Here is a 22,439-nt window from a genome sequence, read left to right on the forward strand (position 1 = left end):
AGCGTGGCCAGCAGGTTGAGGGAGGTGATTCTGCCCCTCTACTCTGCTCTGGTGAGACCCCACCTGGAGTACTGCGTCCAGCTCTGGAGTCCTCAGCACAGGAAGGACATGGACCTGTTGGAGCGGGTCCAGAGGAGGGCCACAAAAATGATCAGAGGGCTGGAACACCTCTGCTATGAGGAAAGGCTGAGAGAGTTGGGGTTGTTCAGCCTGGAGAAGAGAAGGCTGCGGGGAGACCTTATTGCAGTCTTTCAATACTTAAAGGGGGCTTCTAAGAAAGATGGGGACAGACTTTTCACCAGGGCCTGTAGTGACAGGAAAAGGGGCAGTGGTTTTAAACTGAAAGAGGGCAGATTTGGATTGGATATAAGGAATAAATGATTTACGATGAGGGTGGTGAGACACTGGAACAGGTTGCTCAGAGATGTGGATGCCCCATCCCTGGAAGTGTTCAAGGTCAGGTTGGAATGGGCTTTAAGCAAACTGATCTAGTGAAAGATGTCCCTGCCCATGGCAGGGGGTTTGGACTAGATGATCTTTAAAGGTCCCTTCCAACACAAACCATTCTATGATTCTATGATCAGTGTTGTGCAAATGTTTACTAGAAGCAAACAGTTTTGTTTTTCTGAGTGCTTCTCACTTAAGATGCACCAAAGCATTTTATTGTGTGATGACTGAGTGTCGTGGTTTAACCCTGGTAGGCAGTTAAGCACCACACAGCTGCTCGCTCACTCCTCCCAAGCAGGATGGGGGGAGAATCGGAAGGGTAAAAGTGAGAAAACTTGTGGGTCAAGATAAAGACTGTTTAATAATTTAAAAAAAAGGAAAAAAAAAAACCCAACAACAAAGGGGGGGGGGGGGAACCCCAAACCAAGAAAAACAAGTGATGCAAAAGAAAACAGTTGCTTGCCACCAACCAACCGATGCCAGCCAGTCCCCAAACAACAGCAGCCCCTGCCAACCTCTACTCCCCTCAGTTTTATTGCTGAGCATGATGGCATATGGTATGGAATATCCCTTTGGTCAGTTGGGGTCAGCTGTCCCGGCTGTGTCCCCTCCCAACTTCTTGTGCACCCCCAGCCTACTCGCTGGTGGGGTGGTGTGAGAAGCAGAAAAGGCCTTGATGCTGTGTAAACACTGTTCAACAAAAAATAAAACATCCCTATGTTATCAACACTGTTTCCAGCACAAATCCAAAACATAGCCCCATACAAGCTACTATGAAGAAATTTAACTCTGTCCTGACCAAAACCAGTGCATTCTCCACCCCTTATTACATACCATTCACATCATGCTCAGGTCCTGCACTATCCAATACATGCTTATTAATCAACTCCCCCTTCCTGTCCTTTGATATATACACAGATATTGTTCCCTTATGTCTGTAAAATTTTCATAAATGTCTGTTGAGTTTGTTTAGTCCATGACATTGGGCTCCATCTGTTATGGTGGTCGCTCAGGACAGGAGAGGTGGTGTGTTGCTTGGAGTTATTGGGCACCAAAGCCAGCTTAGGTCGCGTCACTGCTGCACTTGCACTGCTTCTTGTGAGGCTCATCCTGACCAAAACCAGTACACTGGGACACTGGGACTGTGACTCAAGTGCTTGGTAACAGGATATAGAGCCTTGTCATGGTTTAACCCCAGTCGGCAACTAAGTAACACACAGCCGTGCACTCGCCCTCCGCCCCCTGCAGTGGGATGGGGAGAGAATAAGAAAAAAAAAAGTAAAACCCATGGGTTGAGATAAGGACAGTTTAATAGCATAGCAAAGGAAGAGAAAATAATAATAATAATGATAAAAGAATATACAAAACAAGTGTTGCACAATGCAATTGCTTACCACCCTCCAACTGATGCCCAGCCTGTCCCCGAGTAGCGATCGCTGCCCCCTAGCCAATTCCCCCAGTTTATATACTGAGCATGACATCATATGGTATGGAATAGCCCTTTGGCCAGTCTGGGTCAGCTGTCCTGGCTGTGCCCCCTCCCAGCTTCTTGTGCACTGGGCAGAGCATGGGAAGCTGAGAGGTCCTTGACTAGTGTAAGCACTCCTTAGCAACAACTAAAACATCAGTGTGTTATCAACATTATTCTCATGCTAAATCCAAACCACAGCACTATACCAGCTACTGGGAAGAAAATTAACTCTATCCCAGCCGAAACCAGGACAAGCCTTCACCTTTAGTTCATGGGTGCTCCACTGTGGACCTCCATGGGCTGCAGGGGGACAGCCTGCCTCACCATGGTCTTCACCAGGGGCTGCAGGGGAATCTCTGCTCTGGTGCCTGGAGCACCTCCTCCCCCTCCTTCTTCACTGACCTTGGTGTCTGCAGAGTTGTTCCTCTCACATATTCTCACTCCTCTCTCCGACTGCAATTGTGCAGGTTTTTTCCCCCCCCTTCTTCAATATGTTATCACAGAGGCACTACCAGCATCGCTGATTGGCTCGGCCTTGGCCAGTGGTGGTTCCGTCTTGGAGCTGGCTGGCATTGGCTCTATTGGACATAGGGGAAGCTTCTAGCAGCTTCTCACAGAAGCCACCCCTGTAGCCCCCCTGCTACCAAAACCTTGCCATGTAAACCCAATGCATTAGAATCACAGAATGTTTGAGATTGGAAGGGAACTCTGGAATTCATCTGGTCCAACCCCCCTGCTCAACCTAGACCCGATTGCTCAGGACTATGTCTAGACAGCTTTTGACTGTCTCCAAGGATGGAGATTCCACAACCGCTCTGGGCAACCTGTTCCAGTGCTCAGGCACTCTCACAGTGAAAAAAGGTTTTCTTATGTTCAGATGGAGCCTCCTGTGTTTCCGTTTGTGCCCATTGCCTCTGGTCCTGTCACTGGGCACCACTGAAAAGAGCCTGGCTCTGTTGTCTTTGCACCCTCCCTTCAGGTATTTAAATACATTGATGAGATCCCCCCCTGAGCCTTCTGTTCTCTAGGCTGAACAGTCCCAGCTCTCTCAGCCTTTCCTCATATGTGAGGTGCTCCAGTCCCTTAATCATCTTTGTGGCCCTTTGCTGAACTCTCTCCAGTATGTCCATGTCTCTTGTACTGGGGGGCCCAGAACTGTACATGGCATTCCAGGTGTGGCCTCACCAGTGCTGAGTAGAGGGGAAGGACCGTCTCCGTTGACCTGCTCGCAATACTTTGCCTAATACAGTCCAGGATACCATTAGCCGCCTTTGCTGCTGGCTCATGTTCAACTTGGTTTCCACCAGGACCCCCAGGTCCTTTTCTACCCCTGTAGCCCCCCTGCTACCAAAACCTTGCCACGTAAACGCAATACATCCTCCCAGGTTGCCTGTCCCTGCTTCCACCATTTGTATGATTCCTTGTTGTGTTCGAGTGTTGCCAGGAGCATCTTGTTCATCCACGGAAGCCTCCTGGCATTTGTGCCTGACTTCCTAGTTGTTGGGATGGCCTGCTCTTGGGCTTGGAGGAGGTGATCCTTCAATATTAACCAGCTTTCTTATCCCTGGAGGTATTTAAAAGATGTGTAGATGTGGTGCTTAGGGATATGGTTCTTAAGGATATGGTTTAGTGGTGGACTTGGCAACGCTAGGTTAACGGTTGGACTTGATGATCTTAAAGGTCTTTTCCAACCTAAACAATTCTATGATTCTATGATTCTATGCTTTGTCCCTGTAAGACCAAGCAAAATTTATTAGCATATCATAGAGTACTGGCTGGTGGAGAAAGACAGCAGTAGACATGAACATCAGCCTTATGAGTGAAATTGGAATTTTATAAATCATAGAATCATAGAATATCCTGTTTTGGAAGGGACCCACAAGGATCATCAAGTCCAACTCCTGACTCCACCCAGTGCAACCTAAACGTTAAACCGTATATCTAAGAGCATTGTCCAAATGCTTCTTGAACACTGACAGGCTTGGGGCCATGACCACTTCCCTGGGGAGCTTGTTCCAGTGCTTGACCACCCTCTCAGTGAAGAACTTTTTCCTAATATCCAATCTGAACTTCCCCTGATGCAGCTTTAAGCCATTCCCTCACATCCTATCACTGGACACCAGAGAGAAGAGATCAGCACCTCCCTCTCCACTCCCCCTCATGAGGAAGTTGTAGACAGCAGTGAGGTTACCTCTCAGTCTCCTCTTCTTCAAGTTGAACAAACCTACTATCCTCAGCTGCTCCTCGTAAGTCATGCCCTCTAGTCCTTTCACCATCTTTGTTGTCCTCCTTTGGACACATTCTAATATTTTTATATCCTTCTTATGTTGTGGAGCCCAAAACTGCACACAGTACTCGAGGTGAGGCCACACCAATGCATAGTGGGACAATCACTTCTTTCAACACAGCAGCAGTACAACAAATCTGATATATGGGTTTGCAAAGTAACTTTCAATCTAGAATGATCATTTGATATGGAGTATGTTATTTGATTTGAATTTGCATTTAGTTGTGATTAATGTGCATATACTCAAACACTTGAGGAAAAGTCTAAGTGGTTTTAGGGTTTAATTATTGATATAAATTAACAGTAGCATTTTGTTACCATGCATATGCAGTCTTATTTATTGTATATCCTGTCACTGTAATAAGAAGGATGTTAAGAAATTAATAAGGGAATCTAGGTATGGAATTTATACTTTGCTTTTTATTTTTTGTTACTGTGAGCTGATCATTGTTACATGATGTGAAGGAGGTAGTGCCACATATAGCAACGGTAAGTCCTGCGACTGGGTGCTAGATTGGGGTGGAAAAGGGGGTTTCCTGTGCCGGGAACCCGATAAAGAGCCTGGTGGGGCCCTCGCACCAAAGGGAAACCGGCTGCTCTCGCGAGCGAGGTAGGCGGGGCTTGGCCGTTGCTGGGGCAACCGCGGGAGATTTAAACGGGCCCCTAGGGAGTGCGAGCGACCAGGACGGGCAAACAGGGCGTGGCGTGGCAGTTTGCGCAGGCAGAGCGAGCAGTCAGCTGGCGAGCTCTCCTTGTGGTCTACGCCCTCCCGGAAGAGACTTAGCCATGGTTTCCACTTGGACAAGAGCCATCGCCAGAAGGGATGTGGCGACGCAGACGGACCTCCCACTCAAACATGCAGCCACCCAGGTCTCTGGCTGCAGGGAGTGCCAGAGCCTTGCTCTGGTGATGGAGGGCGGCCGAGACAACACCTGCGTGAGGTGCGAGCAGGTGGAGGATCTGCTCAGCATGGTGGCAGAGCTGAAAGAAGAAGTAGCAAGACTGAGGAGTATCAGGGAGTGCAAGAGGGAGATAGACTGGTGGAGCCACTCCCTACCATCCCTGAGATGAGCACGCCAGATGAAAGCATCAAGTGAGGGAGAGGCTCCCCTGCCCTCGTGCTGTCAGGCAGAAGGAGGGGACCCAAGAGACGGAGAAGGATGGATGCAGATCCCTGCTCGGCACAGCAGGCAAATCCTCTCCCGGCCTACCTCACCCCCCCAGGTGCCCTTACACAACAGGTATGAGGCTCTGGAACCTGAGGGCCAGGAGGATGAAGATACAGACAGGGATCCATCCAAAGGGTTGACTGGGGGGAAGCAGTCAGCCCCGCGCATTACAACAGCCACTGGTAAGAAAAAAAGAAGGGTAATTGTTGTAGGTGACTCCCTTCTGAGTGGAACCGAGGGCCTGATATGCCGACCGGACCCATCCCATAGGGAAGTCTGCTGCCTCCCTGGGGCAAGGATAAGAGACATTACTATGAAGCTCCCTAGGCTGGTAAAATCGTCCGATTATTATCCGCTATTGGTTGTTCAGGTTGGCAATGATGAGGTAGCTGATAGAGGCACAAAGACAATCAAAAGGGACTTTAGAGAACTGGGGCGATTGCTTGAAGGATCAGGAGCGCAGGTGGTGTTTTCCTCCATCCCATCAGTAGCCGGGAAGCATATGGAAAGGAACAGGAAGACCCACCTCATCAACACGTGGCTTGGAGGCTGGTGCCAGCAGTGGAATTTTGAGTTTTTTCAATCATGGGGCAGTTTACATGGCACCAGGCCTGCTGGAGACAGATGGGGTTCACCTGTCTCAAAGGGGGAAAAGGATTCTGGCTCAGGAGTTAGCAGGCCTCATTGAGAGAGCTTTAAACTAGATGCGAAGGGGGAAGGGGATAAAACCAGGTTTGCTAGGGATGAGCCTAGGGGTGGCATGCCTGTGTTGGTGAAGAGATCTATAGCCCAACTGAAGTGCATTTACACCAATGCACGCATCATGGGCAATAAACAGGAGGAGCTGGAAGCCATTGTGCGGCAGGAAAACTATGATGTGGTCGCCATCACGGAAACATGGTGGGATGACTCACATAACTGGAGTGCTGCAATGGATGGCTACAAGCTCTTCAGAAGGGATGGGCAAGGAAGGAGAGGTGGTGGGGTAGCCCTGTATGTTAGGGAGTGTTTTGATTGTCTAGAGCTCAACGACGGTAATGATAAGGTTGAGTGCTTATGGGTAAAGATCAGAGGGAAGGCTAACAAGGCAGACATCCTGGTGGGAGTCTGTTACAGACCACCCAACCAGGATGAGGAAACAGACAAAGTATTCTACAAGCGGTTGGCTGAAGTCTCACAATCTCTAGGCCTTGTTCTCGTGGGAGACTTCAACTTACCAGATGTCTGCTGGAAATACAACACAGCAGAGAGAAAGCAGTCTCGGAGGTTCCTGGAGTGTGTGAGAGATGATAACTTGCTGACGCAGCTGGTAAGCGAGCCAACCAGGGGAGGTGCCCCGCTGGACCTGCTGTTTATGAACAGAGAAGGCCTGGTGGGCGATGTGGTGGTCGGAGGCTGTCTTGGGCTCAGTGACCATGACATGATAGAGTTTTCAATTCTAGGAGAGGTAAGGAAGGGGGTCAGCAAGACCACTACCCTGAACTTCAGAAGGGCGGACTTTGGCCTGTTCAGGAGCCTGGTTGAGAGAGTCCCTTGGGAGGCAGTCCTGAAGGGCAAAGGAGTCCAGGAAGGCTGGATGTTATTCAAGAAGGAAATCTCAAAGGCGCAGGAGCAGGCCGTCCCCATGTGCCGCAAGTCGAGCAGGTGGGGGAGAAGACCGGCCTGGCTGAACAGAGAGCTTTGGCTGGAACTCAAGAAAAAAAGGAGAGTTTACCACCTTTGGAAGAAGGGGCAGGCGACTCAGGGGGACTACAAGGATGTTGTGAGGATATGCAGGGAGAAGATCAGAAAGGCGAAGGCGCAGCTGGAACTTAAACTGGCCACTGCAGTTAAAGACAACAAAAAAAGTTTTTATAAATATATCAGTGACAAAAGGAGGGCCAGGGAGAATCTCCCTCCTTTGTTGGATGCGGAAGGCAACCTTGCCACGAAGGATGAGGAGAAGGCAGAGGTACTTAATGCCTTCTTTGCCTCAGTCTTTAATAGGCAGGCTGGTCATCCTCAGAATATTAAGGACCCTGAGCTGGGAGATGGAGATAGGATGCAGAATGAAGCCCCAGTTGTCGAAGAGGTGGCAGTCACTGACCTGCTCCTCCACCTGGATGCGCACAAGTCCATGGGGCCAGACGGGATCCACCCGAGGATACTGAGGGAGCTGGCAGAGGAGCTTGCCAAGCCACATTCCATCATTTATCAGCAGTCCTGGTCAACCGGGGAGGTCCCAGATGACTGGAAGCTAGCAAATGTGACGCCCCTCTACAAGAAGGGTCGGAAGGAGGATCCGGGGAACTACAGGCCTGTCAGCCTGACCTCGGTGCCAGGGAAGGTCATGGAACAAATCATCTTGAGAGCCATTATGCACCAAGTGTGGGACAACCGAGGGATCAGGCCCAGCCAGCATGGGTTTATGAAAGGGAGATCCTGTTTCACTAACCTGGTCTCCTTCTATGACAAGGTGACCCGCTTAGTGGATGAGGGGAAGGCTGTGGATGTTCTCTACCTGGACTTTAGTAAGGCCTTTGACACTGTCTCCCACAGCATTCTCCTGGAGAAGCTGGCTGCTCACGGCTTGGATAAGTGCACTCTCTGCTGGGTTAAAAACTGGCTGGATGGCTGGGCCCAGAGAGTGGTGGTGAATGGAGTTAAATCCAGTTGGCAGCCGGTCACGAGTGGTGTTCCCCAGGGCTCAGTACTGGGGCCGGTCCTGTTCAATATCTTCATTGATGATCTGGATGAGGGGATCGAGTGCACGCTCAGGAAGTTTGCAGATGACACCAAGTTGGGTGGAAGTGTTGATCTGCTGGAGGGTAGGAATGCCCTGCAGAGGGATCTGGACAGGCTGGATCGTTGGGCCGGGGCCAACTGTATGAGATTCAACAAGGCTAAGTGCTGGGTCCTGCACTTGGGTCACAACAACCCCATGCAATGCTACAGGCTTGGGGAGGAGTGGCTGGAGAGCTGCCTGGCAGAAAAGGACCTGGGGGTGTTGGTTGACAGCTGGCTGAACATGAGCCAGCAGTGTGCTCAGGTGGCCAAGAGGGCCAATGGCATCCTGGCCTGTATCAGGAATAGTGTGGCCAGCAGGACCAGGGAGGTGATAGTGCCCCTGTATTCGGCATTGGTGAGGCTGCACCTTAAGTACTGTGTTCAGTTTTGGGCATTGAAGACATTGACGTACTAGAGCGTGTCCAGAGAAGGGCAACGAAGTTGGTGAAGGGTCTGGAGCACAAGTGTTTTGAGGAGCGGCTGAGGGAGCTGGGGTTGTTTAGTGTGGAGAAGAGGAGGCTGAGGGGAGACCTTATTGCTCTCTACAACTACCTGAAAGGAGGTTGTAGTGAGGTGGGGGTCAGTCTCTCCTCCCAAGTAACAAGCAAGAGGATGAGAGGAAACGGCCTCAAGCTGCGCCAGGGGAGGTTTAGATTGGATATTAGGAAAAACTTCTTCACTGAAAGGGTTATCAGGCATTGGCACAGGCTGCCCAGGGAAGTGGTTGAGTCCCCATCCCTGGAGGTATTTAAAGAACGGATAGATGTGGTGCTCGAGGACATGGTATAGTGATGGACTCGGCAGTGATAGGTTAATGGTTGGACTCGATGATCTTAAGGGTCTTTTCCAACCTTAACGATTCTATGATTCTATGATTCTATATGACAGGCTGAGAAAATGGTTGTAGTGTGTTGTAGAAATACTTATTTCTTCAAAGAATTCTTGAACTAGAAATTAAGTGATGCTTCTTGCCAGAATGACTATAATTGTTGAGGGCCTGATTTTGACAGCTTTATCCATGCTGGGGCCTAGCTTCTTGCCTGATAGTCCTATTAGCCCCAGGGGGGTTCCGGGTAGAGTGAGGGTCCAACTGATTTAAAAAGTATGTCCTAGGCTTGTTCAGACTTGAGAATGTCGTCTCTCACACTGCTGACTGGTTACAGATCAGTCTTCCATTATGTGGCCTAAGAAGAGAGAGATGTACATGTATAGTTTCTATTCCCACTGTTGCAAAACCAAACTTTGACAGTAATTCAGATCACCAGTACCAAGGTAACTAGAACTGAAGAAAATGTAACAAATTACACCAGGTCTGTAGCTTGGACCTAGTAGATCAATAAAGTTAATAAATTGTAAGGGATGGAAACAATATATTGGTGGTGTTCTTGTCCTCATCTGAATGTGGTCTTGATTCAGCTAATGGGCTGAATTAATTGAACCCCCTCCCACTTGTATTTTCTAGAGAGACTATAGGGGAGGTTATATAAAGTATATGTACTCTAGCTGAATGCTTTTTTGTAAGTGAGAAGATAAGATAATTTTCCATTCTTGTGTAATTTTCTCTGGCAAGGCAAGTTGAATATGGCTCCCTCTAGAGCCTGTCTCCTTTGCAGTCTCTCTCTGCCTTTTTCTTTTTTTTTAAATCCATGTTTTGATATGGAGCACACCTGCTCAGCTCATGTGGGTTTAGAAACAGATGTTGTGTATGAATTATCCCCTGCATCACACCATGTTATGCAGGTACTGGACCACTAGGGCAAATTGTAGATGGTCCTTTCTGCTACACTGTTGCACTCAGGACTGCACCTCTTTATGTGAATTTAATATTTTTTCACTTTATATAAGGCTGAAAGAAGTGCTCATGCTCACTTACTCTTTCCCTCTTCCCTTTTTTTAACTGAAGAGAAACATCCCCCTTCTGCCTTTGCCAAATTATTTAGAAGAGTGTAAATTGAAGCCATTTATCTTGAAATGTGCTATTGGAGCAGACTGTTTATACGACTGAAGGAAATTGTAACATAAGAGTATTCAGTCTGGTTTGCAAGAAAAAGGTTTTTTGGGGTTTTTTTTACATACAGAATATTGGTTCTAATATAGAAAAAACATGTTGTTTAAGAGGCTTCAATTTGCACATCAGTATTTTAGTGCAGTAGGGACAATGGCATTTTTTTAGTGGAGAATATGTTTTTTGTTACACTGTTACTAAAATAAATTTGATATTAGATTTAGAGCTACGCTGTAATCAATTTGAGGTAGAATATTCCATGCACGTGGTAAAGATTTTCTGACCAGAGAGTGCTCTTCATGTGAATTCAGAATAAGCTGTTATTAGCTAATACAAAGCTGTTAATATTTATCCATCAGTTGGTGGACGAGTGAGTCGGGAATTAAATTACACACGGCAGAAGATTGGAGAAGAGGCCATGTTTAACCCCCAGCTCATGATTCAGACTCCACAGGAAGATGGTGCTAATGTACTAACAATAGAAGCACTCAGACAGCACCTTGACTCTGCACTTCAGGCCAGCAGAGTAGATGTTTATATGTACAACAGGTAAGGAAAAAAGCAAAACTTTTCTTGATCATCTGTAACAGCTAGAAAGTGGACAGATGTTTCCTTGCATATATTTTTAATGGATAGCACTTCAGAACCTTTCCCTTAGAACTGTGTTTTGAATGTCACTAATTACTGATGCTTGAAATTGTGGCATGACAGCAGTGACCAGTTGACGTTTTAACAAATAAAATGGTGTAAGAGGTGGTGGATGAGATTCTGAAAATGTACCCTTATGAGCAGTGCTACAGTGTCCGGCATTTTTCTTGGTAAAGGAGTGATGACTGTGCTCTTAAAAATAGGACTTTATTGATGGGATTCCTAACAATGAAAAGCCTTCCAGTAATTTGGGTTTAAAGGGGAAATGCAAATGGAAGAGAAATGGCAGTGGGTGGAATTACTGGGCTATTTAATAACATAGATGCAGTCATAGTAAAGTTGGCCTTCAGAGTGTCTGTGTGTACATACTGAAGGTTGGGAGTTGTCTGAAAAGCAAGAGTTAAGAGTTGTCCAACAATAAAAATATTAAAAGTGCACCTTAACAAGGCACTAGCTTTGGGCTAGTGAGATCTCTTCATGACAAGTGGTTCCTCCAGGGTTACTACTTATATGATGATGTGCCTAGGGATGCTGTCTGCAAGGCATGAAGCCTGCTGTCTTTCAGCACATCTTTTCAGCACATCTAACTGATGCCTAAATGAACTAATACCTAGACTCCAATTATCTTTTACCCAGCTCCTGCCTTGTCTAAGGTGCTGTAAGTCACTACAGTGGAAGTTGTAATACAGCTGAACAAGGAAAACAGAAATTCTAATGGTTTCTTTTCTCCTACATGCATGAGTCAGAGCTAGTCTGAGCCTGAAGCTGACTTCTCTCTCGTGTCAATGAGTGATATCTTAAGTCACAAGTGGTCTCATTTATATAAAGCCACATTTCTGTCCCTTTTAGTTGTGTCAACTAGCCTATTAATCCAAAAGTATCTCCATTATTTTTAATGACTTTTACAGAGACTGTTTAGCATAAATGAAATAAATATTTCTAGTTATAACTACAAAAAGAAAGGCCTTTTCTTTTTTGTGAGGTTGTGGTATACCTATGCTGAATAAAATTTGTCTTTCTCGGTGATTCACTACTTGAGGCCACCATGTCTATGTGAGTTGCAATTTTAATGTATGTTAAATTTTAAAAATAACTTCAGTAATTGTGAAAGAAAAAAAATACTTGTTCTTTATATTTATTACAGACAATGGAAACTGGAACACTTATGTTATAAATCAGGAGAACTCATCACAGAAGCAGGTTACATGGACCAGGTAGGCATAACAGGCATTTGGTTATAAACATTTTATATCCTCATGATTCAGCTTGTGTTGTTTAGATTATATTGCAGACTAACTGTGTTTTTTTCCCCTTTCTGACTTTGACAGATCATAGAATATCTTTATCCTTGTTTAATTATCACTCCTTTGGACTGCTTCTGGGAGGGAGCAAAGCTGCAGTCAGGAACTGCCTATCTATTGTAAGCATGCTGTTTTTATAACTTTACAGTCCGTCTGATTTTAATAATAAAATGATGCATGATTTTGAGTTGCATCCCATTGCTTATTCAGATTCTGGTTTAACCAAAAAATTAAAAATAAATTGTAGTGTCTTTGCAGAAAATGCACATAGATTTTTTTTTTTAATTGAACAAAAATTTTTCTGTTTCTAAAAGATGCATCAATTTAAGTCCTGTGTCATTACTTTTCTTGTTCTGCTAGCATGCAAAAGGAAATATAAATTCTGAATTCAGGCTTTTTAAATTGTATGCTTTTTTTGAAATAAACTTTTTCCCCCCCTTTTTTTTTTTGTTCCCTCCCCCCCAAACTACAAAAACATTGACTGGAAAATGTAAGTCTCTTGAGTAAAAACTCAAGTCTTCCTAAGAAATAAAACTCAAATCCTTTGCTTATGAGATCATTAAAGAAACCAAATATATATTTTGTGGGTGGTTTCTTACAATTTGCAAATGTGATATTATATGCCCTGGATCATTCAAAGAGTTAATTGTTAATCTGTGCAGTCATTTTCTGTTAATTATGTAAGAGTTATCATTTGAGTTATTGTTTCTGTCCTGGTTTGCATGTCTCTGTGAAAGCAATTTGCAATAGCTATCTCCTAACGTTTAGTGTACAGTTTTAGATAGGGAAATAAGGGGGGTTGCATTTTCTGGTTGGGAGATTTCAAATAAAGAATTATGCCTGCTTAAGCAGATACAGTGTGGTTTGAATCACAGAATAAGGCAGCCAAAAGCCTTTGTAGTCTGTCAACATCACAAATCCAAAAGTGGGGGGTGGGAGACGTGACAGTGATAGCGATGACAGCCATGGTAGCAGGAAAGCTTGATGGTTGATAGTCAAGCAGCCAGGGCATTTGCAGGAGCACAGAATTGTTATAGATAAACAAAGATCAGCTATATTGATTGGTTACATTTGCAAGATTAGACTAGCAGGAAGTAATCTGATACTATGTGAAAGGATTTCTTTCCTCAGCCCCCTTCCTTCTTTCCCTCTCCCCTCCCTCCAAATTCTTTGAAGCAGCAGTTGGCTGCTTTTTTGTTATTTAGGTGCTTGATAGTTTGTTTTACTTGGTTTGTAAATGAAAGTATTTTTAACATGTGAATATTCCCTTTCATATAGTAAATTGGTATGTAAGTACTGACTATTTTTGTTAAAATCACCACAGGGTTACAGGAAAAGTATACATAAACAAATATAATTAAAACATGCATTTCATTTTATGAAACACCCTTACCAGAAAGGGTTATAGCTTGTAACAGAAAACAACTTCATTTGTGCAAATACAAATTAAAAAATTATGTTTCAGTACTTATTTTGTCTTTTTTTGTCATTCTTCCCTGATTTCTTTTACAGAGGGAAACCTCCTTTGCAGTGGATCAACTTTGACCCCTTAGAATTCTTAGAAGAGTTAAAGAAAATAAACTACCAAGTGGAGAGCTGGGAAGAAATGCTGAATAAAGCAGAGGTTGGTCATGGTTATGTGGATCGACCTTGTCTGAATCCTGCTGATCCTGATTGCCCAATCACAGCTCCCAACAAAAATTCCACCAAAGTAAGTTTGCTTATCTTTGTGTAGATCTTTTCAAGGGAGGCTCTGTATGTGTGGTGAGAGAAAAGGGTACCATTTCCTTCCAAATAATATATATTTTATGTTCTTCAGTGATTTCATTATTCGATTCCTATTATATACCATTAGCCCAGAGTCACTAACTTTCCCTCAGCCTGTGATGCAATATTAATCACACATATTTAGAGTGAGATTACAGTTCTCAGCTACTGGCTGGGTGTGGCAATGTGGTGACACACCATTTCAGCAGGCAACATGCCTCAGGCAGATGCAGTCACTCCTGGAATACGGCTGCCGCTGTACACTGACACTGTGCAGCAAGGTCTTCCTTCAAGTAGGGCCAGTTTTGTTGACCTAACTTTATATATCCCTTTCTCAGTCACACTAGGCTTTGGAGAAGTTGCTGTCTGGTGAACAAGTATCGGGCTAGTTTGTCTACTCCATTTGTTGAACACATTTCTCTTTGTAGACTTCCTAGATGATCTTCAATAGCTGTTATTTCAGTACACTAGGTGTTGATTTAGGATATGAGTTTGTCTGAAGTTGTGCAACTGATTAATTGCTTCTTTAAATTTTTTTTCTAGCCTCTTGATGTGGCTCTTGTTTTGAGTGGTGGATGCTATGGACTGTCAAGAAAATACATGCATTGGCAGGAGGAATTGATTATAGGCGGTACAGTCAAGAATAGTTCTGGTAAACTTGTCAGGTAAGCAAACAAATGTTTACAGAAAATTTTAAAATTTTTCTTTGTTAGGGTTTGGGGTTATTTTGGCAGGGGGCCAGATCATGCAAAATCAACTGCCTTTCAGAATCTGAGAGTGATGTGTATTATGAACCCTGATCTAGGAGGACATCCCTGATGAGGACAGAATTTAAAAGAGTGATTAGACAGTTGTTTAAATTAAAGGAGGTGTCATTGCTGCCTGCTTCTAACCTAAGAATGATAGTGTATATTGCTCAGAAATAATTTTTTTCCTGGCAACTTTGTTGTTTAGAGTGTATGTATAAAGCATTGAACAGTATTTAAAACACTGAACAACTTTGATTGATTGTGTTTTTGAAATATGATCAAAGGAAAAAAGGGGGAAAAATAACTTTGGTAATGTGCCCACAAATCTCCATTGAACTGTTTGTTTAGGGTCAATACAGAGAAAAGTATATTCTTTATGTCACTGTATCTTGAATACTTTTTTGACTGATGAAATAAAACCCTTTGTTTCAGACTTCTTGAAGAAGTCATGGAACACTGGACTTCAGGGGGGAAACCCCTTGAAATAGAACTGTGTTAAAAAAAATAGGACATATAAAAACATTATTTAGATGTATACACTGAATCCAAATTTCTATTAAACTAAAAGAAGTATAATTCTTGCATATTTAATACAGGTAATTTTTACTAGAACTGTTGATATGGATTTTGATGTTTTTTACATTGACACTAAATATTGAAGTTTAATTTCTTACTAATTTTGATTTATTCTGAAAAAGTGCACAGAAGTGTCTTCTAACAAATAGCCAAGGACTTTATTCTTGGTGAAAAATAAAATAGTTCCTTAAGCTTCTAAAATTGTTGGATACAGTTACATACTGTGGAAATTTATGATGGATAATTATTGCCTTTTGTGTATTCTTTGCTGCTTGTCAAGTGTCAGGAGTTTAGTCTGGCACAGGTTGCCCAGAGAAGTTGTGGATGTCCCCTCCCTGGAAGTGTTCAAGGCCAGATTGGATGGGGCTTTGAGCAACCTGATCTAGTGGAAGGTGTCTCTGCCCATGGCAGGGGGGTTGGAACCAGATGATCTTTAAGGTCCCTTCCAACCCAAACCATTCTATGATTCTATGATTTCTCTCCAAGGGATGAAAAAGACTGAGGTCTTCAAATGACAAATTGCCAACAGCATTTGCAAGATCTCATAGGAATAACTGTTCCTGTGTCCTCTTCATAACAATCTGTCAGTCATGACCTTTATAACTGATTTGTAGGGTTACATTCTTTGCTCTTGAAACTGATCCTATTGAAAATAATGGCAAAAACTCTCACTAACTTCAGTGAAAACAGACTTAGCCTCAATACTGTATAGACCAGTACAGCTGTACCAGATACACAGTAGAATAATTATACTCTGTTCAATTTTAATGTCAACATGTGGCCTATAAAATCAAGAACTTGTGCAAGCTCCTATTAGGCTCTCATTTGAGCCTTTATGCAGTGAAAAATCATTTCCTGAAAATGCTTATTTTATGCCTCTTTCTCCTCTCTCTCCTCTCCCTGTTACAGTGCTCAGGCTTTGCAAACCATGTTTCAGTTAATGACTCCTAAGCAAATGTATGAGCACTTTAAGGGGTATGAATATGTTTCACATATCAACTGGAGTGAGGATAAGGCAGCAGCAATTCTGGAAGCCTGGCAGCGGATGTATGTTGAGGTAAAATTGAAAATAACCTAGATATCTTGCTATAAAGTTTTACTAATATCCACTGCCTTTAGTTGTGGCTTTTTATAGTATTTTCTCAAGGAAGATGCTTAAACTAGAATTGAGTGTTGTCTCCTGGTTTTAAAGTTATCCTTGCACCGTAAAAGACTATTTTAAAAGGCTGATTTCTTCTTTTTTTAATTAAGAAGCTGCTTGCTTATTCACATATGAGAAGCCATGAAGGTTTTACTGTTTGCTGGACCTTGGATTAAAGGCGAAACTCATACAACAGCAAATCAATGGCAGAGTTATGGAAAGAAGAAACCTCCTTTACATTTCAGGAGTTAAGTTAAATGTTTTGAATGAGCTGTGAATGCAGTGGCCTTTCCTGAAGGGTGCAAATTCTTGTTTGATAATCAGTAGCTTTCAGGAAATAATTAACAAAAATATTTATTTCATGTAGCATCAGTGAAATCTCTTGTATAGGGTGTGTGCTTTAACAGGAACATTAAGGCAAAAGTAGTTGATTTCAGATATGTGCTGTAGAAGATGATAATGGGCTTTTTTTTTAGCCACACTAAGTTTTATTTTTCTTTCCATAGGTTGTTCATCAAAGTGTTGCACAAAACTCTACTCAGAAGGTGCTTTCCTTTACTACAACTACCCTGGATGACATTCTAAAGTCATTTTCTGATGTCAGTGTTATCAGAGTAGCTAGTGGCTACTTACTAATGGTAAGAAAATAAATTCTATTTATTTAATTGACTCCAGTAGTATAGCAGGGCTCAAATGGCTGCCTTGTTGTTACCAGTCAACAGTCCAGAACATTTTCAGAATACTTAAAATAAAAATTGCAGTTTGTAAACATTTGCCTCAGAGTTGTCACCTATTCCTCTATGTAACATCTCTGATGTGTCTGTTCTTTTTAAAAACGCTTGTAAGCTGTGTATGTTGTTGGGGGGAGACAGCCGATAGAGAAGGATCCATTCTAATCCAATCCCTGCTCTGCTTTCAGCTTGCCTACGCCTGTTTAACAATGCTGCGGTGGGACTGTGCCAAGTCTCAGGCTGCTGTGGGGCTGGCAGGAGTCGTCTTGGTTGCTCTCTCAGTGGCTGCAGGATTGGGTCTGTGCTCATTGATTGGAATTTCCTTTAATGCTGCCACAACTCAGGTATTAATGAGCCACAAGTAGTCTGCTGCTAAATTACAAGAACTTTGTTAGTAAATGAACACATCTGAATCAATCTTTGAGGAAAAACAAAAGCTGAGAAAGTATTTTGATTTTTAGATTTTTACTTGTGTCTTTCTCCTATCTAGTAGCTTGTGCTGTGAGAAATTAAGAGAATGTGCTGCCAAATGATTTTAAAGAAAAAGGCAGATATCCTGCAGTTTGTTTAATTAGGTAGATTCTAGGATATTTGTTTTTCTGTGTCCCAATATGAGTGCAAGCATCTCATTGTACATAAGAAGCTGCAAGTTTTTTCTTTACATCTGAATATATCAGGATATTCAACTCCTGAAAATATTTTGAAAATATCTTGAAATATTGTCTGATATTCTTTGCCTACCAAAAACTTGAATTACTTTTAGTGAGGTTTTGTACCTGTAAATGGTATACTGCAAGTTCCTCAGCAGTCTTTCAGAATAAAAGTTAATATCTGTATTGCATCCTATTGATTTTCATTTTAATCTTGGATTTGTGTTCAGAGTGTAGTGTAAAGGTTATTTTGATTAGCCATCTAATGACTAGCTGCATGGCAGATCATAAGAATAATATAAAAACTTTCTTGGTTTTTTGCTTGTTTTGTTTCTCCCCCAAGGTTTTGCCTTTTCTTGCTCTTGGAGTTGGTGTAGATGACGTATTCCTTCTGGTACATGCATTTAGTGAAACAGGGCAGAATAAGAGAATTCCATTTGAGGTAATGACAAAATGGGGAGTTGGGGGAAAATAAAAGAATAAAATAAAAGAAAAAGCCTCATATAGGAAAATATATTATACCTAGAATTGGTTAGTAATGATTTTTTTTAAAAGCTTTTGTTCTAAAGATCTTTGTCCTAGGGCCTGGTTTTCTTTCCTTTTATTTATAATTGACCATGACATTCACATTATTCACATTATGAAATCTAAGATCCTCCTCACTTTTATAATCTTTTCCTTTTTATTCTCAGTCCAAAGTTTCATATCCAAAGTACAAATCATTTAAAAACAATATATATTTGCCAGTTTTGTTTTGTACAAGCAATGTCTTCCATGTGCTCTTTCCAGCTGGTTCAGCATGCAGGCACTACAAACTCATTGTGCTATAACCTCCATATGCTTCAAAATAACCTACTGCATTGGGAAAGGGTCCTGTGTTTGATTCTCTCTGGTTTTTTGTGCGATTCCTGGGATTTCTGTTTTTTTTCTTACATGCTTCTTCAAGACATTATGCATCTACGCTGTTAATGCATGCTTATTTTGTCTGAAAAATATTGAGAACACCAAGTGACTGCACTGATACAAAATACATCCTACTTAATAACTGATGTATTTGATATAATGTCAGCATCCATTTAGCTTTGACTTTTGAAGCCAGTGTCAGCTTTGATAATGTTTGCTACCCTCAAAAAATGTAAGCACTTCATATTTCATCTGCTTTTCTCCTGGTCAGCATACTTAGTATATTGTTTATTCTTACGTACTCTCAAATGCACACTTGTATTCAGAATTTCCTTGTAATAGTTTTCATTGTTACCATGTTATATCTGTAGGATGACCCCTTCATTTGCAGGACATCACATTATTCACTTGGCTTGTACAATACGTCATTTGTTTTGCAGGACAGAACAGGTGAATGTTTGAAGCGAACAGGAGCAAGCGTAGCCCTTACATCTATCAGCAATGTTACTGCTTTCTTTATGGCTGCCTTAATCCCTATTCCTGCTTTACGAGCATTTTCACTCCAAGTAAGTTTTTATGTTGTTTTGTTAGCTCTTGTAGATGGTGTCATCATGGAAAGCAAATGATAATAACTGTTAGTGGTAGTGTTAAAGTCCATGTTCAGTGCTTCTGCAGTTCACTGAACCAATATGTGATCACTGTTTACCATAGTTCTTGGTGATAACCAACTGCTCTCTCCCCTTGATTCTGCTCCTTCTGTTTCTCACATCTTGAGTCTCTCACACCCTGTTGGCAGGTGAAAGAATATTCTGCCCCATCCCAACCAGGTTGAGTGCAAAAACCAAGAAGTATGCAACTAAGCAGAAACAAGTCTCCAGCAAGATTTGAATCCTTAAGGCAGTCTAGACCAGTAGACTGTACTCTAGTTTACATCATCACATTCCTAAGTAGGAATTTAATCCTTTCATTGAGGTTTGTCCAATTTGCTGCTATTACAAACCATAACCAAAGTGCAACGACAGCAGTGAGAATGCATTTGCCACATTAATTATTACTGCAGCAGTTTGTACTGACTTGTTTCCAATGTAATTTTAGCAAAAAGTTGGAGAAAACTTCATCGAGAATTTTCTGTTCTGTTCTGTTTTGAGAGAAAATGTGAATTTTCTGTGCTGAAGCATGTATTGCTTTCTCTCCCTTTCTCTCTGTCTTTTTTTTTTTGTGATAATATGCCTTCAGGAAGACAAAATATTAAGGATGCTGAAGAAAGCTTCTTTTGAAAGCAAGGGCTCTTTGAAGAAAGCTCTGGGAAGTTCTCCTCTGACACGTTTTTAACACAGAAGCGATTTATAGCATTGGCTGACCTTGGTGCAGAGCAGGCAAACTACTTTTTCAGTAGTCATTTTTCCTCTGTTATAGCCTGGCTCTCCAATCATTTTTAATTCTCCTGGAGCCCCTGACCTACCCAGAAGAAGCAAGGGCTGAATTTTTTCTTAATGCCTGAGGCAATTATTGCTGTTTTCAGCAATTTAAGCATGCATGCATTAAGCTATTAAATGATAAAGTGTTCGTGATTGCAGCTACATGACCAATATTAGTAGCTTGTTTACCATTTTTTTCTCAATAGGCAATTTGGTAGTGAATAACAAAGAAAATAAAGGCGAACAAAGGCATTGGTTTGCTGCATAGTTGAGGAGATATCTGTGGCATCTTAAACTAGAGCTTTAGTCCTGAATAGTTAGCAGTATTTAGTTCTGCTGACTTACAAAAACCTAGATAGTTCTCTGTTCTTACAGGGGATATGACAGTGAATTGTTTTATATTATGGCAAAGACCAGTTTGAGTGTGTGAAATATTTTTGAAGTGTAACACTTCTTTTGGAAGAAGTGATTTATGTCATCTAAATCTCGGGGTACCCAGCCTGCTGAGCTGGAAGACAGAGAAGGGAGCAGAATGAAGCCCCCATAATCCAAGGGGAAATGGTTAGCGACCTGCTACACCACATAGACACACACACAAGTCTATGGGGCCAGATGGGATCCACCCAAGGATACTGAGGGAGCTGGCGGAAGTGCTCACCAAGCCACTTTCCATCATCTATCAGCAGTCCTGGCTAACCAGGGAGGTCCCAGTAGACTGGAGGTTAGTAAATGTGATGCCCATCTACAAGAAGGGCTGGAAGGAGGATCCAGGGAACTACAGGCCTGTCAGCCTGACCTCAGTGCTGGGGAAGGTCATGGAGCAGATCATCCTGAGTGCCATCACGCAGCATGTATAGGACAACCAGGGGATCAGGGCCAGCCAGCATGGGTTTATGAAAGGAAGATTCTGCTTGACTAACCTCATCTCCTTCTATGACAAGGTGACCCGCTTAGTGGATGAGGGAAAGGCTGTGGATGTTGTCTACCTGGACTTTAGTAAGGCCTTTGACACAGTCTCCCACAGCATTCTCCTGGAGAAGCTGGCTGCTCATGGCCTGGACTGGCACACGCTTCGCTGGGTAAAAAACTGGCTGGATGGCTGGACCCAAAGAGGTGTGCTGAATGGAGTTAAATCCAGTTGGCAGCCGGTCACAAGTGGTGTTCCCCAGGGCTCAGTACTGGGGCCAGTTCTGTTTAATATCTTTATCAATGATCTGGATGAGGGGATTGAGTGCACCCTCAGTAAGTTTGCAGATGACACCAAGTTGGGTGGAAGTGTTGATCTGCTGGAGGGTAGGAAGGCCCTACAGAGGTATCTGGACAGGCTGGATTGATGGGCCGAGGCCAATTGTATGAGGTTCAACAAGGCTAAGTGCCAGGTCCTGCACTTGGGTCACAACAACCCCAGGTAGTGCTACAGGCTTGGGGAGGAGTGGCTGGAGAGCTGCCTGGCAGAAAAGGACCTGGGGGTGTTGGTTGACAGCTGCCTGAACATGAGCCAGCAGTGTGCTCAGGTGGCCAAGAAGGCCAATGGCATCCTGGCTTGTATCAGGAATAGTGTGGCCAGCAGGACCAGGGAGGTGATAGTGCCCCTGTACTTGGCACTGGTGAGGCCACACCTCGAGTACTGTGTTCAGTTTTGGGCCCCTCACTATGAGAAAGAACATTGAGGTGCTGGAGCGCATCCAAAGAAGAACAATGAAGCTGGCGAAGGGTCTAGAGAACAAGTCTTATGAGGAGCGTCTGAGGGAACTGGGTTTGTTTAGTGTGGAGAAGAGGAGGCTGATGGGAGACCTTATCGCCCTCTACAAGTACTTGAAAGGAGGTTGTAGTGAGGTGGGGGTCAGTCTCTTCTGCCAAGTAACAAGTGATAGGACAAGAGGAAATGGCCTCAAGTTGCACCAGGGGAGGTTTAGATTGGATATTAGGAAAAACTTCTTCACCGAAAGTGTAGTCAGGCACTGGAACAGGCTGCCCAGGGAAGTGGTTGAGTCCCCATCCCTGGAGGTATTTAAAAGATGTGTAGATGTGGCGCTTAGGGACATGGTTTAGTGGTGGACTTGGCAGTGCTGGGTTAATGGTTGGACTCGATGATCTTAAGGGTCTCTTCCAGTCTAAATAATTCTATGATTCTATGATTTTGTTCTATAATCTGTGGCCCACACTCAAACATCTAACATATCTTCAGCAGCAAAAAAGATACTGGAGATCTTCACTAGGAATCAGAAGAGAGGTCCTATTTTCCCATTGTCTGGCTTTGCAGTGACTGTCCTTTATAGAAGCTACTTCAGCCTAATGCCACTCTCCTAATAAGAACCCAACAGAGATGGGTCATTTTATCCTAGTCACATTGCTGTGCTGCTTTCTTTGATCAAGTTTTGCTCAGCCTGTTCTCACTTTTCACATCAGA

At 43.2% G+C, this 22,439-nt stretch overlaps 2 protein-coding genes across 2 annotated transcripts in view; both read left to right on the plus strand.

Moving 5' to 3' along the window:
• The window catches only part of LOC309601547 (protein patched homolog 1-like), a gene marked incomplete at its 3' end in the record, with an annotated part of 32,265 nt that extends 20,048 nt beyond the window's left edge, over nucleotides 1–12,217 (plus strand). The window contains exons 3-5 of the mRNA XM_082334598.1: nucleotides 10,505–10,694; nucleotides 11,938–12,007; nucleotides 12,122–12,217. Of these exons, the coding sequence (XP_082190724.1) occupies nucleotides 10,505–10,694; nucleotides 11,938–12,007; nucleotides 12,122–12,217 (356 nt within the window). The remainder of the gene's footprint in view (nucleotides 1–10,504; nucleotides 10,695–11,937; nucleotides 12,008–12,121) is intronic.
• Nucleotides 12,218–13,700: 1,483 nt separating this feature from the next.
• LOC309601978 (protein patched homolog 1-like) overlaps nucleotides 13,701–22,439 on the plus strand; it is a gene marked incomplete at both ends in the record, with an annotated part of 55,387 nt that continues 46,648 nt past the window's right edge. Inside the window, 6 exons of the mRNA XM_082335240.1 lie at nucleotides 13,701–13,805; nucleotides 14,405–14,526; nucleotides 16,096–16,243; nucleotides 16,834–16,965; nucleotides 18,052–18,150; nucleotides 19,052–19,177. Coding sequence (XP_082191366.1) covers nucleotides 13,701–13,805; nucleotides 14,405–14,526; nucleotides 16,096–16,243; nucleotides 16,834–16,965; nucleotides 18,052–18,150; nucleotides 19,052–19,177 — 732 coding nt within the window. The remainder of the gene's footprint in view (nucleotides 13,806–14,404; nucleotides 14,527–16,095; nucleotides 16,244–16,833; nucleotides 16,966–18,051; nucleotides 18,151–19,051; nucleotides 19,178–22,439) is intronic.

Source organism: Platalea leucorodia (genome assembly GCF_965183815.1).
Source record: "Platalea leucorodia genome assembly, chromosome: W".
NCBI classification, from domain to species: Eukaryota; Metazoa; Chordata; class Aves; order Pelecaniformes; family Threskiornithidae; genus Platalea; species Platalea leucorodia.